General features: G+C 34.7%; 1 protein-coding gene across 14 annotated transcripts in view; it reads left to right on the forward strand.

Annotated features, from left to right (window-relative positions):
* The first annotated feature begins 885 nt into the window (after nucleotides 1-885).
* Nucleotides 886-15,248, forward strand: part of crb (cell polarity complex component crumbs) — a 39,608-nt gene continuing 25,245 nt past the window's right edge. For 6 of the 14 annotated variants that reach the window (XM_070107797.1, XM_036373218.2, XM_070107827.1 and 3 more), the window contains exons 1-2: nucleotides 913-1,671; nucleotides 1,793-2,438. In XM_070107797.1, the coding sequence (XP_069963898.1) occupies nucleotides 2,099-2,438 (340 nt within the window). In that variant the 5' untranslated portion in view covers nucleotides 913-1,671; nucleotides 1,793-2,098. Of the gene's footprint in view, nucleotides 1,672-1,774; nucleotides 2,439-15,248 lie in introns of all 14 variants that reach the window. The other 8 variants (XM_070107818.1, XM_070107817.1, XM_070107800.1 and 5 more) reach the window with 8 other exon arrangements.

The following is a 15,248-nucleotide window of genomic DNA, read 5'->3' on the forward strand; positions in this document are numbered from 1 at the left end:
GAACACAGTTTGAGAAAAATGCGTTTAAAGTTTTAAGTGACCTCGAGCGCGCAAGTTTTCAAGGCTGTCTCTCCAAAACTATTACTCGCATTAACTTAAAAATTTAGTACAATATTCTAGAGATGTTATAGAACTAAATAAGACAATACAATTTTTTTTGAGTCCGTGAAACCTTTAAACAAATTATGATTTTAATATGTGTTGCCAACACCTGAAAGTACAATATTTGCCTGCCTTTGATCTTAACAAATTGCAGAAATTTAAATAGTTCGTGTGTTTCTTCTCTTCATCTCGATTTCTTCTAACCACACACTGCGACTGTAACACAACTTTTATTTTATTTCAATTTTGACTTTAATGTTCCAATTAAATTGTCAACATTTATTTAACCACCACTGTACATCCGCCACATCCAACTTGAACACAACAGCAAACAGCAACTTCCTACGCGCGCAATCGATCAATCAACGCTAGCGCAGACACAAACCCACAACTAACTGCCGACTCAAAGTTTGACAGTGCAACCATAAATGAATTTACCAATTGTTTTTGCTCACAAACTTACCTGTTCAACACACGCTCTCACCGTCGTGTTACCTGTATGCCGCGCTCATTTCCACACGCTACCAGCAATGTGCGTACACAATCGGTTTTTCCTTTCCAAGCATGCTGTGATTTCTAGCCGGCTAACCAACTTTACCTGTGCTAACTTTTGCATTTGCTGTTAGCCGCACACTAACTAGCCTACTACTTAGTAGCCTAGCTAAATAGCGGTCAACATTGTTAACAAAGTGAAACTTTATTCGTGTTATCTCGTTTCCGTGTGGCAGAACGTGTACGCCCGATTGTGTTTGCGCGCCGAATGTTGGTAGCCAGTTGGTGTTAGCGGCTGGCTTAGTGCAGCACGACAACCTGTAACTTCAGTTACGTTTTGATTCTCGAACCTGTCGGAAGTTGTGGACAAAAGTGCTCGTAAGTGAATTCGCTGATTAAATTGTGGCGGTTAGTGCGCGTCTGTGTGTGTGTGTTTGCGTGCGTGCATATGTGTGTTAGTGTAGTGCAGTGTAGCGCGTTAGTGTTGTTGCAATGCCAGTTAGCACACATATTGCAAATGAAATGGCTACATAGCGCTTTGGGCCAGTGCGAATGAAATGGCCATAAACGGAAAGGTGTAAATTTAATAAATGGCAAAATGAAAGAATGAAAATTTTCACTACAAGTTTCAATAAGAAAAGTAAATGCATAATTAAATAAGTGTTTGGAAAAAGTAAATACATAATTACTAGTATTGGAAAAATAATTAGATGGCATAGAAACGTGTTCAGAGATTATTCTAAAGTGTTGAAGAATTATTGGTAACGAAAATTAATGCTTCGCAGCCGGACAGTCCGTCATCGTTAACGAATTCGCAGCCACTTTTGATGTTTTTGCTGTTATTGTTGTTGTGTTGTGAGGCGAAATAGGTTTTAAGACCAAGTTGAAAAGCAATAGTAATAACAACAACTCTGGCGTATGACAAAATAAAAACAACAACAATAATAAACCAGTTTACAGCGCCTGAATGCATTGTTGTTGTATATATGCTTACATGTATATAAATACATATATATATGTACATATGTATACAAATAGATACATATATATACATATGTGCGCAAAACAACAACATAAGTAAATATTGAATTTTCAACTATTTATTTTCGTTGCCGTTCATAAATTAATTTGTGTTTTAGTGCATTTTTAATTTTTACTCGCTCAATTTTATAACGAGTAGGCTCATTCATCTCTTTAGAAATGTGTGTTCTGTAAGACTGTCTTTTGTGTTATGCTGTCGCAAGCGGGTTTGCGCGTTTAGACAACGCATTGGCAACAAATTTAATTGTAGAAAAAGAATTAAGAAAATAATAAAAAATATAAAAGATTAACAAATATAAACGAAAAGTTCAAAAAAAAAAAATTAAGAAAAAATCCACAAAAATTTAAAATAAATAAATAACGAAAGAAGTAAAAGCTATACAAGTAATAACAACAACAGACACAACCGTTATCAACGTAGTCAAAGTTTGAAAAATTTACAATAATAACAACAAAGCGCAGCATGCGCTGCAAACCGAGCAACGCAATTGAAGTAATTGGAATGCACGCTGCTGCGAGCAGCGACTTCGACAGCAGCAGCGACCGCACCATGTCGTCAACAACAAAAAGCATAACAACAATTACTACGACAACGACAAGGAGGCAAAGGGCAAGTGTCCTGCAACAATGTTGCGCAAAATATGCGACACAGCGCGGTTGTGGTAGCAGCAGCGCGCAGCTGCATTTTCCTCGCGCGGCGGCTGCGAAAGCGCAAACGCAGCGGATGGAGTCCATCTACCGCCTGACAGCATTCTTCACGCCCCGTTGCTTGTTGCTCGCGTTGCTGCTATGTTTCACACACGGTAAGTTTCTGAATAGTGAAATGTTCAAAGGGCATTTGGCATTTAGGCAATTTGAGGAATTCAGAGTAGAGTGGTGTGAAAATATTACTGTGCAGTATTTCCATTGGCCGTTGAAGCTTTTCCGAAACAACATTCCATTGAAAATATAATTTTTTATATTCAAGGCTTCGCAAAATGTTTTTGAGTGGCGCGTTCGAATATTACTAAGAATTCTTTTATCATTCTAAATATTATTTAATTCAAATAAAGTTATTAATTGCGTTATGTCTACAGAAAATAAGGTATGCGTACAATTATAAAAAAACAAACAAGAAAAAACATTAACTTCGGTTGCACCGAAGCTATAATACCCTTTACAAATACAAAAGATACATTTGGTCGTTCAGTGTGTATGGCAGCTATAAGCTATAGTAACTCGATCTGAAAAATTTCTTCGAAGATTGCATCAAAGTTTTCCATACAAGCACTTGATTCCTATCGTTCAGTTTGTATAGCAGCTACTTGTATGTATGTATGCTATAATGATCCGATCTGAACAATTTATTCAAAAAGCAATACTCCATACCAAATTTTGTGAAGATATCTCGTCAAATGAAAATGTTTTATACAATCATGAAATCGTCGTCGTTTATTTCCTTGTTCCAGCATAATTACTGAAAATATCAAATATTAAAATATGTTAATTTAGAAATTTTCCTCAATCTAATTTTTTTTTGGTTAGGAATTTCTGTACGGTTCAAATCAATTTTTAATCTAAGTTCATAGTTAGTGACAAAGTCTATCATTTTTATACCGTATACACACTCAAAGGTTCTATCGCTAACGTTTTTGATATTGGTTAAGAATTTAAATTGAACTCAGAACCTGCTGTGTGCTTACTTATTATACTTCTACTATATTTTAGTGAAATTATTCTCCTTCATGGCTGTCTTCTTATAAGCAAAACCTTACAACTTTTCTTTACAGAAACTAGAATAATTTATTAATTTTTGCATTCTCAAGAGACTTCCGTACAGATGACAGAACGTTCTTAACAATCAATGATGTTTTTATTCACTTATTAAAAAACTTCATCACAAGTTGCGTCTATTTCAAATTAGTCATGTGATTTTTCAAATATCCTTCATCTATTAAAACTCAATATAAATTTAAAAATATATAAAATACAGAATAAGAAGTCATTTGTGGTGTATGTCTTCGCCGATAAATTTCCATGAGAGTATGAGAGGTTAGAACCTGACGAACTCGATCAACGTTTCGGCCTTGTCGAGATATGAATAAAGGGTTGTGAAATTCTATGTTGGCTCCGAAAAAAGTAGGAGCTTTGAATTCTGACATTACCAAGGAGGTATCATCAACATATAGTAGTAAAATACACATAAAAGAACACGAATAAGACGGCTTCGGTATAGTACAAGCTCGTTCTCATTTCTATTTACATATATTACCTTTTCGATCTCCCTTCTTAATACGCAGAACAATGAGAAAATCGCTTTTCGAGATATGCATCCAATTTCGTATGCTTTGTGAAGAATTCTTCGCCACGCCAAATGTCATTGCATACTTGCATTGATGGTTTTGTTTCATCCTTTTGCTTTGGATTTCTTTATTTTTCTTTTTTGACTTGCTACCGCAGGTACATAAATCTGTATATACAAGTATATAGATATGCGCATAAATAAGTATATATTTACAAATTAATGGATACAGGTGTATGTGTTCAATTGCAAACAATCGTAAGCTAGACTCGACTTGACGTGAGATCGTGTCTAGAAGTGGAACGTTCAGCGCTGCTGTCAAAGTGAAAGTGTTGTATTACCAAATGGTCTGCACGACGTGTAGGAATTTCTCTCGATTGGCGGGTTTTATGTCTTTTTTATTTTGCACGATCGACAACAAGTGAGGAAGAAGATCGACGTACAGATGCTGGTACTAACATATATGCAAGCATGTGCGCGTCTCCTTCTGTTTAACACTTGTTGCCGCTGAAGAAAAAGTTGTTTTAATTAAAGCATCCAAGTATGTCAAGTAGGCGAGTTGTGGAAATTGCTCATTTCCACTTGTGATAATGAGAGAGAAGCCTTTCACTTGTTGAGTTGTTATTACTATAAATTTTTATGCCAATTGTAGATATGTATATTGCAGCTATTCCTCGATTGTTTTTGATGCTGATGCTGAAAGGAGATTTTCACTGAAGGCAACATTTTATGGCCAATTCAGTTTACGACAGATACTTTCCATTGCGCTTGGCCGTTTATGCCTACAATGGAGCTTCTGGTTTCCGCTAAACTTGTGGGAGAAAAGATTATAGAATGCAGCTGAGACTTTCAGTTGTTTTGGATTCTCTTGTGAGAGATGCTCAAATGCCCATTCAAAGGAAGTTAATATTACATACATATACATCAATAGTATGGAGTTGTCGATCAACTACCGGATAACCGAAGAAACTAAGCGCTTTGAAGAGCTTGAACCCAAAACAAAAAAGAGAAGGTTAGATTATTACATATTAGATTATCCAGTTTCGTAAATATTTTTCTGATTGCGAATTCCAATGACTCAATTTCCTAATATAGGGTATTTTCTGGAGTTATGTTACTTTTTTCTTTGTTTGTCCAAACCTTCACTTTTTCGGGACTCAATGAAGTTTGGATAGTATCTTTCGGATTGTTCGAAAGGTAGAGATTTTCTTATTTAGATACACTTTTTGACAGTAAAAATTAAAATATTAGACCAGATAAACGAGTAGTAATTTAAAAAGCCAAGTAACGATCTTGGATTTAACACTGCTGACTATTTTGGTGGGGTTAAGCGAACTCGCTTGTCTCGGCAGGAATCTATTCGAGTCAGCCGTTCTCCTGAAAAATATTGTTTAAGATAGTTAGACGATCTCATTGCATCATATATCGCATAACTTAACTATCTATTTGATAACAGCAACTCTGCCCGTTACATCAACAAAATCAGTTAACGGTACATATTTGCGGCTAATGACGGCCTTATCATTTACGCAACTTACATATTGCATTTCATATTTCACAAACGAATATCGATTTCAATTGTCAATTCGTTTGTTTCTCTTTTCTTCAATTTCAATTCGCGTGGCTGTTATGACGGCCTTTTCCGAACGATGACATGTGACTATGATGCTATGAAACGCTATATGTATGTGAGTTAATTGTGACATGCAATACCGCTAGAGATCCAAGTGCACGTGATTGTCTGTGTTCACACGATACCCTGTTGGAAAATCCCGACTACATAATATCAATGTATTCACACTGATTTTAAGTTCGGAGCTTTTTTTGCTGTATGCAAAAATATCGCAAAAAAGTTGGTAGAAGTTGGAGCCTGTAGTTAAAATTGCATGCCGAATTCGAAAACAACGCTGTAAAGTTCAATAGCTCAAGCTGAAATGTTCCTCTACGTTATCCTTTTGAGAATTTTTGTTTCTAAGTTGTCCCTAAAAAAGCCAAAACAGAGAGCAAGCATCTTCAGTGTTAAATATATTTACTCAATATAGGACCCGTTGTCCGACACTACTTGAAATTGGAATGGTTGCATACATTATGTAGAAATGAATTTTCCTGTGCATATCTGCAATTTCCAATAAAATAAAACATTTGTTATGCCGATTCCATAGAATGAGTTCCACAGTAAATTATCCCTGGAATGCCATCGCTGAAATAACAAAGTGTTATCTTTAGAAAATAGACGAATTGTCACATCGATAATCAGACACCTTCCTTTCGATTATCAGGTTGAAAAGAAATCGAGAGGCATTAGTACACAGAAACTGCAATCAAAACTGGAAACGGTTTATGTACATATGTATAATTATTTAGGGAACTTCTAGCACTTTATTCTTGATTGGTAATCGCCTAAGGTAATTTGGACGAGTTCATCAAGTGAAAACGTTTTCTTTACTTCGGCTTTTTACGTCGGATCACCAACTGGACCACAATGAACTCTTACACAGCTAGAGGCAGTTTAGCTATTGAGTTATATACCCTGAACAAGTTTGCCACGAAGTCTGTAACACCCGAAAGGAAATGTCAGAGACCCTATAAAATATATAAGTGACGGGCTGAGTCGATTTAGTCATTTCCTGTGTGAAATTTTGCACACGTCCTTTTCTCCACAAGAAATTACTCAATTGTCGGAATTGCAGATATCGGACCACTATAGCATATAGCTGCCATACAAACTGAACAATCGGAATCAAGTGGTTGTAGGGAAATTATTTTTATTTAATGAGATATTTTCACAAAATTCGGCATGCATTATTATCCGAAACAACGGTATAATCTCTGAGGAAATTATTCAGGTCGGATTAATGCTATATTGTTATAGTTGCCATACAAACTGATCGATCAAAATCAACTTCTTGTGTGGAAACTTTTTTATTTGTGGAGGGTTTTATAGCTTCGGAACCGAAGTTATCGTTTTTTATTGTTGTTTTGATATTCATACAGAATAACTGACGGAAAAAAGCTGTCAAGTCTAAGGCACAAGTTTGTAGGCCAAAGTTTTCCTACACGGAGGCTTATTGTATGAAGGTGCATCTAGGGGTGTATTAACAAGTTTTTTTTAACTTATTTGTATGTTGCGTTCCGTTGACAAAAATAGTACAATAGGTTGTATATTAAAAGATTACAAATAAATAGAAATTGCAGCTGTTGTAGTAAAATTAACAAATGCAGCGTGAAAATACCAATAAGCGTAAAAGCTGGGCTCATTAACTCTTAAGCGGCAGGTTTCAAGCTTACTACAGCGCTAGACAATATCTAGGTATGCACATACATATGTATGTATATGAATAGAAAAGGCAGTTTCTGACTGCTTTTATTCTCTTACGGGTTCGGTTTCGGCATTCAGTCCGCTTGGCGTAGAATTTATGGGCGTATTCACATAGCGATAGCTGACAGCAGCCATAACAGCAACAGCAGCAGCACACTCATATTCATAGAAATAATTTTTTTTTACAAATTTTATTTTCGTAGTTATATGTTTGTTCCATGTAGATGTGTGTGTTTACGCTTCCTTCATTTGTCGGCAATGCGTCATGCCATCAGCGATAATGCTTGTTTAGACCGGTTTTCACTTAAAATTCATTAGACTCCTCAGTAGATAACTACAATATATACATACATATTTACACAGCATTTAAGTAAATGCATAAGTATGTATGTACCCTGTACAGTTTCAGTTTCTATTGTACAATATGATTTATTATCTCTTTCATATACTAACATATGTACATATCTACCGATGAATGTTCGGCATTGTTATCTTCTGAATTTTGTAGGTAGATAGTTTGCTGTGAGCTTAATTATAGACTTATTAAAACAATATAGGTACATACCTATTTCACTAAAATCTCAACTGGATAAGCTAACTAAATTAAAGGGTAGTATTAAATTATGCGACAATCTCGTTCTGATTGAAGAACTTGAGGTTTATGAGGGGCTTTTTACACTCTTGCAACATGTTGCAACAGAGTGTAATAGTTTTGTTCACCTAACGGTGATACAAATACACCTACAACTAATCGAGATAGATATAGGTTATATATGTATGTATATATAAATTATCAGGATGACGAGACGAGTGGAAATCCGGATGGCTGTATTTCCGTTCGTTTGTCTGCGCAAGCTGTAACTTGAATAAAAATTGAGATATCGTAATGAAACTTGGTACACGTGTTCTTTTTCAAAAGAGTAAGGGGCACCTGTGGCCTAAAAATTTGGAACGGGCGTATCTCCACCCTCTAAAAGGTTTAATGTACATATCTCTCAAACCATTCAAACTAAAATAACGAAATTCGCTCAGAACAAATCCCTTAAGCACCCCTCCGGACACTGTAAAAATGGATAAAATCTGATGATATGAGCACACTCCTCATATAGTGGTACTCTTAAAAACTACTTACAGCGCGAAAAATAAATAACTAAATACTCCAGAGTCATTGAATTTTACCCTCAAGATGGTATGAGTGGACTTTATATTAGCCGCTGTCAAAACTGGATGATGAACGTCACATATCAACCGGTATTCGGTTTCAACCAAATTCGGTACATAATATTTTTCTGAAATTTCTATATGACAGTGCGAAAATGGGTAAGATCGGACTACAACGACGCCTACTTCCCATATAACACAATTTTAAATTCCATATGATTCTTTCATTTTCCAGTATGCAAATCAAGCAACAATAAATATTGTATATTAGGATACCACTTTGGACGACTAGTGCGCTTATAGTAGGCCATCTTATGACCAAAAATTATTAAAATCTGACTACACCTGTTCAAATCCTCAAATACCGAATATGTGTATCCCAGTACCTATATTTTTAATGAGGATATGGATAATGAGGATATCGGTCAATGTGTGAGATATATTATTTAAATTGAGAGAGAATCCATTCCTGATAATAATATGTCTGATTGCCAAAAATGGGTTGAATCGGGTCAATACTTCGCTTAGCCTCCATATACCTGATATATAAAATTTCGAACTTCCTGATGACTTTATACCACATTTATGGGAGTTATCCTAATGGAAATATGGGAGCGTGTTTTTCTAATAACAGTGTAACTTTGAAAATGGATAAAATTAGGTGAAAACTTGCCCCTATATGACTAATATCAAGAGATATTAAAATTTATTGAATTTATTTATCGAATAATGGAGGTTTATTTCTTTCACAACATTTTTTGATATACGGTTTTGCCAACACCTGAATGAATTTCCCGGACTTGCAAGAGTTGCAAGAGTATGAAATGTTCGGTTACACCCGAACTTAGACCTACCTTTCTTGTTACTAATACCAATACGATTTAGTTCAAATATGTACTGTTTTGTTTGATAACTTGTTGCCATTTTGAAGGTAATTTCATTATGCCACTCTCATAGAAATTCTCGTCCCAATTGGCAAAACACGGGGCAGTCGATTTTCACAAGCTGCTCTGTTTCTCCAGCTAAATCATTCGTCATGAACAGGAACAGGTAGTAATCACTTGATTCGAGGTCTGGTCTACAAGGTGGATGCATAAGAACCTCCCAACTAAGCTTCCTGGCGAGCACTATCGATATGTGTGGCCTGGCATCGCCCGCATGAAACACAATTTCTTTCCTTTTGTAAACAGATGACCACTTCTATGCCATTACTTCCTTCAGACGGTCCAACTGTTTACAGTTAACGTCCGAATTAAGAATTTTGCCGTAAGGGAGCAGCTCATAGTAGATAATTCCCTGGCAATCTCAACAAACGCATAGAAAAACCTTCTTAGCCGTCAATCATGACTTGGCCACCGTTAGCGCCAGCGGTCCGCGTTTAGACCACGACCGTTTTCAGTTGACAATTTCAATTATTTTATCGATATTTTCAGAAAATAGATTTCTAACGTTATGTTATGTAACTCAATCAGACACAACACGAGATATGGAATACTAAAGCCATATATTAGAAAAATTTTGGATTTCTTCTTACTAGACCTAATAGAATCATCTTAAGTTACCTTTTGTATAAATTTTAATTATCATCAAACTCTCTCGAATTTTTTATATCCAATCACTATTATGACATCCACTGTTTGATACTTAACGCCGACAATGTTGGTCTCAACTTCAAGCGAGCTAAAACCGGAACGAAATACTGACATTTCGTACAGATTATATACCATATTTACCAGACTACACAGTATATTAATTCAAGATTGCTTGACTTTATCTATAGCCGTTAATACTTATAAGTTACATAGTTTGACTAGAAATATCGATTTTAATAAGCAGAACAAGGTTGTAAAGTGGAAAGTTATTCTTGAAGAGAATATGTGGATATGCAAAAGTATTTGAATGGACCAGCGAATTATGACGAGGATATGGAGAAAATTTGGTTAACCTTAAGCACTAGCCCGAGTATTTTTTCTTAAATTCATAGCAAAAGCCATACAGTATCCAGTCGAAACAACCCAAGGAAAGCTCCACAAATACTAATGGTTACGCATATGAGGAACAATTACGCAAATCTGATAATTTTATGATAAAAGAAGCAGAAAGTTCTTGTTTAGACCAAGAGCCTGCAGGCGCTGAGTTAGAAATGTAGAATATAATATATGATGCCGAGGCTGTGACCTTGTATGAAACAAGGAATCGGCACTCAATTTTTACGATATTGGTAAAACGGATCGCCAAGGAACATCAAGCTACAAGCTATTCACCGTTTCACTAAATAATATCTTCTATTGATTTTTTAGCCGACTTTCTAACCCGCGTAGACCGTCACGCAGGATTTTAGAAACTTCATGTATACACAACATTTCCGAAAGAGTTGAAGAAATTCGTATATAACTTTCATAAATTCTATCAAGAATCTCAAAAATTTTCCGGAACATGAAATTAAACATGTTCGAGACTATTTGTAACCAAAATATTCTGAAATACCTTCGAAAAAAATATGTATTATAAATAAATGAAGCATGTCTGCAGCTTGGCTAAATCTTATTTTCTAATCAGTGGCTGCTAAAGAGCGTAAAGTTTTTTCACGTAAAACTGGTATACAACCCGTGTACAAATGTATGTAGTATGTACAAGCATATGTAGGTACAAGCTGTGTCAATAAACGCGAACGCATATGGAGGATAGAGCTGCGCTATAAAGGGCGCTGAACCAAGGTTTTCACATTGTTACCATTGAGCTTTTTGTTGTTTTTTCCAGTTGTAAACGTATTTTCTGCTCTTTTGGTACCTTAAATTGTTTTTGTAGCTACATACTTACATAGGTCTACCGCTGATTCATTTCCTGAAAATGCTAAGCTCTCACAGACAAATATACAGTGTTCGTATGTAAACATCAGCCATTATACTTACTTGTTACCTGATCGACAGTTCGCTTTACAGCTCGCCAACCTTTGGAAACACACATATACACGTACATATGTATGTTATGTAGTTTGCTTGGGACTCTGCACTCTGCACTCGATGCGAAGCAGCGACTCGCCGTAAACAAAATGATAAAAACAGGTTTTGAACGCGCAGCATAAACAAAAGCCGCTCTTTGTCGCGTCATTCGACACAAACGACGTCGCGCCGCTCTTACACATTCCAACCGCACGGCTTTGAGTTAATAGCGATTGCCTGAGCGAAATAGCCGATGAATCAAATGGCACAAATGCTGCGCCCGCATAACTTAGCGCGATCAACAACAACGAAAAAGTGAACGAGAAAATGAAAAAAAAGAACTGAAATATGACAGATTCGTGTCGACTGCTTGCAGCGGATTGTGCAGACGCATACGAAATTTGGAGCAAACATTATTATTCATAATCGAGATTTGCACGTGGGTATTTACTGAGCATTCGTTATTAGGTTATTTATTCGTTGTGTCGTGGTTTTGGATAACGAGATTCTCTCTGGCTTCGAAATTTAAGATCTGGAGGCTCTAATACTCTGTAAACAATTTTCGATGGATGTTCTGTCAATTTTGCAACCTCAAACCATTGCTCTGTTCATATGTATATCCCTACATTTATACTATATGCATACATATAAACTAGGCGAAAGATTACTGTAGTTCCAAATATATACCTATAGTACTTTTGAAATAACTGAAGTTGGTGCTAAAGAGCTGTTATCTCATATAAACAATCCGACGCTTAATCAGTCTTATTACAAAGCAAAAGGAGATCTCATAAAAAGTCTTAGGCTCAAAGGCTCTCAGAGCCTAAAATCAGTTCCATAAAAAGTAACGGGATTTATACACCCCGAGTTCTTGTTTATTTTCGAAGTTTCAGCAAGACTCCAACGGCAGCTACTTTGAGCTTCGACCTGCATGACATTGCTGCTAAAATCAAGGTTCTTGCTAATTTTCGATATCAACTTTCGAAGACATACGCGAAAATGTTTCCTGTGGTTCAATTTACGACACTACAAGAATTGATAATCAGGATCTAAAGAGTTTTTACGGATTACTTATTAATGCGTCCTTCGATATAATATTGATTGACTTTATGGATTAAAATTAATGTGATCCTCCGATATTCAGATTTTTCGATTTATGACAGTTGTAAACGATTTGAGGCATTACCTATTATCAACGTGTTTTTCAAGTAAATACGAATGATTATTGATCGCTTCAGCCGAACTTCACTTGTTGAAAATATAATACTCTACAAGTATATCTTAGAGATGGTATGAAGATTTACGGTTTAAATTTTAATGTTCTAGTGAGCTTAATTAGTACAAATTTTACTATTTCTAAAGTAAGAGGTAGTCTATTTTGAATATATGAACCCAGCTGCAGTTTGTTTAGAAGAATTTTAATCGAAAAAGATGACTGTATGTCGAAAAACTACGATTTCATTAGAGGTATACAATATTTACTATCACTATCAGAGATGTGTAGAAGCAGACTGAGTGTAGTTTAATGAACTCCGAAGGGCTGTTCAGTTATCCTCATCAAAGTTCCCATGCGTTCCAGCAGGAGCAACCAAAATAGATTGCACCTACCACATTGATGCACATGAAAAATAACATAATGCTAAAGAATCTAAGGGGAAGATATTTGGAATCCCTCGCGTGTATAAACAAGACTTTATCCAAACTTCTATCGATTAAATTAGAAAAGTAAAGTTACAAGTATATTTAGAAACTGAATTACTTAAGTAAAAAAGTAGAAAATGCAGTCTACACAAAGCTTCTAAGTATCCATAGTCGATACTACAGCTGTGGTACGGTCTGGGTACGATATTCACTTAATTGAAACATTAATCAACGCTTAATTTGTCAATCATCAAGCCATAAATTGTTTCATTAATACTATATTTTTATTCAAAAAAGTATTTATAAACGTGTGTACACATATTAAAAAAGTAACACTAAAATTAATTGCGTGCCACAATGCGAATTCAGCAGTTGCAACAAGTGCTACTTTCTAATCAAATGTTCATAGGCATTGCGTGTCGATTTTATTTCTTGAGCGGACTCTAAATGCAATTGCATTACAAGCAACTAAATTCGATATATATATATATACATATATATATATTTACAAATTGTATTGCAATCCAAAATACTTTCAACTCATCAAACCATTAATTTGGTACAATGTAAACTCAATCACACTGTTCACTGAACATAATCGCTACATATTCATCAAAGTGTACAACCTTGTAAGCGAACATACATGCGTACATATATACAAATTAGTATAATATATTTTACAGTTTTTTTATATTATTATTTTTATTAGTTTTCTCAATTTTTGATTTTTTTTTTTTATTATATTTTACTTTAATTATTCTTGTTTATTTTTTATTTCATAATTTAATTTAAAGTTTTTTTGTTTATTGTTTTTTTATTACATGTTCATACTTGTTAATATTTCTGCTGAGTTTGCCATTTCTACACATTCTTATTATTAACACCACTTTAAGTGACTTACTTTTTAAGACAAAATATTTTTGTCAAAATATTAGTTATGCAATTATCATAAAAACAAGAAAGAAATATTTTCATGAATAAGGTCGCACTCTGAACACTTGAAAACATCAAAATTTGGTGAGATACCCAGGGCAACAAAAATTTCGTTTTCGTGAATAATAAAAATGTGATATATTAAAATTTTCGTAAATAAAAATAAAATTTTAGTTACAGTTTGACACAGAATTACAGACAAAATAAGAATTTCTTAAATAACACCACAAAAATAGTTAAAATTAAAGCATACTAAAAGGCAGCTACTTTATAAAAACATTTTAAATTTCAAATTTTCCTGCTGAATCACATTGAACAACATTTTTTAAAGTGCTAAGTTCATACATTGCCACAATTTATTGATGTTAACATATTTCAGATTAAAAACAAAACGAGTTTTAGATTAATTGAGTGAGGAGTTTTATTAATTAACAAACATATCTACGTAATATATCATGTAGTACAAACTTTGAACCTCCTTGAACTTTTCACTGAAATTAGTTGCAATGCATTCGGCGATTAGACCGTTAATTAAGTGTTTTAGATAAATATGAGGGTTGCCAAAGGCGCTGGATATAATGGCTACTGTAAAACTCTTTGAAAACTTTATTGATAGTTCAAAGATATGTTTATGAAAATAGACCAACGGTTCAAGGTTTGTTAAAGAAAGGAAAAAACAATCAAAAAATAAATATTAAGGTCAATAGACTGAAATTCTATTATCGTTACATTCTATGCTTAAAAAAATGTCAAAATATCTCTGAAGAAGGACCTTCGGATTTATATTGAAAGAGGAAAATGGTAACCGAATAGTAGTTTCTCTGTGTTAACATTTTTATCAGATTTATTTGAGTTTCGTTTAGTTTTCTGTTTTCAGAATTATGAAATAGTTTGGTGGTATGAGGTTTGCGTCGATTGATGAGGTCAAACTTAAAATAAAGGCATTTCGAGCCGCTGAAAAAGTATGGTTTCTTTCCTCTCCATGATTGTCTAAACTAATTATTTTAGTTTACAAAATAAGGATTAAAGCAATTCGAAATACTACCTTTTATATTACCCAAAGACGTTCCTCCAACTCAGAGCAGGCCTCTCTTTGTTTCTTTAAAAAAAATATACTTGTACTGTAATGAACAGACTTTTTGGGATTTAAAATTATTTAAATTTACTGTTAGAATTTTAGAATGATTTCCAGGGCTTGAAAAAGGACAGTGTTCGGGTTTCGTAGGCAAATTCAAAGCTCCGCATTAAAAAAAAAATTATTTCATGAAATCTATCGGCCATTAGAGGTGCCTTTAAACTCCTTGCAGCCTCTTTTCCTTATTATCGCAGCGCAAAA

Source organism: Bactrocera oleae, chromosome 2 (genome assembly GCF_042242935.1).
Source record: "Bactrocera oleae isolate idBacOlea1 chromosome 2, idBacOlea1, whole genome shotgun sequence".
Lineage (NCBI taxonomy): Eukaryota > Metazoa > Arthropoda > Insecta > Diptera > Tephritidae > Bactrocera > Bactrocera oleae.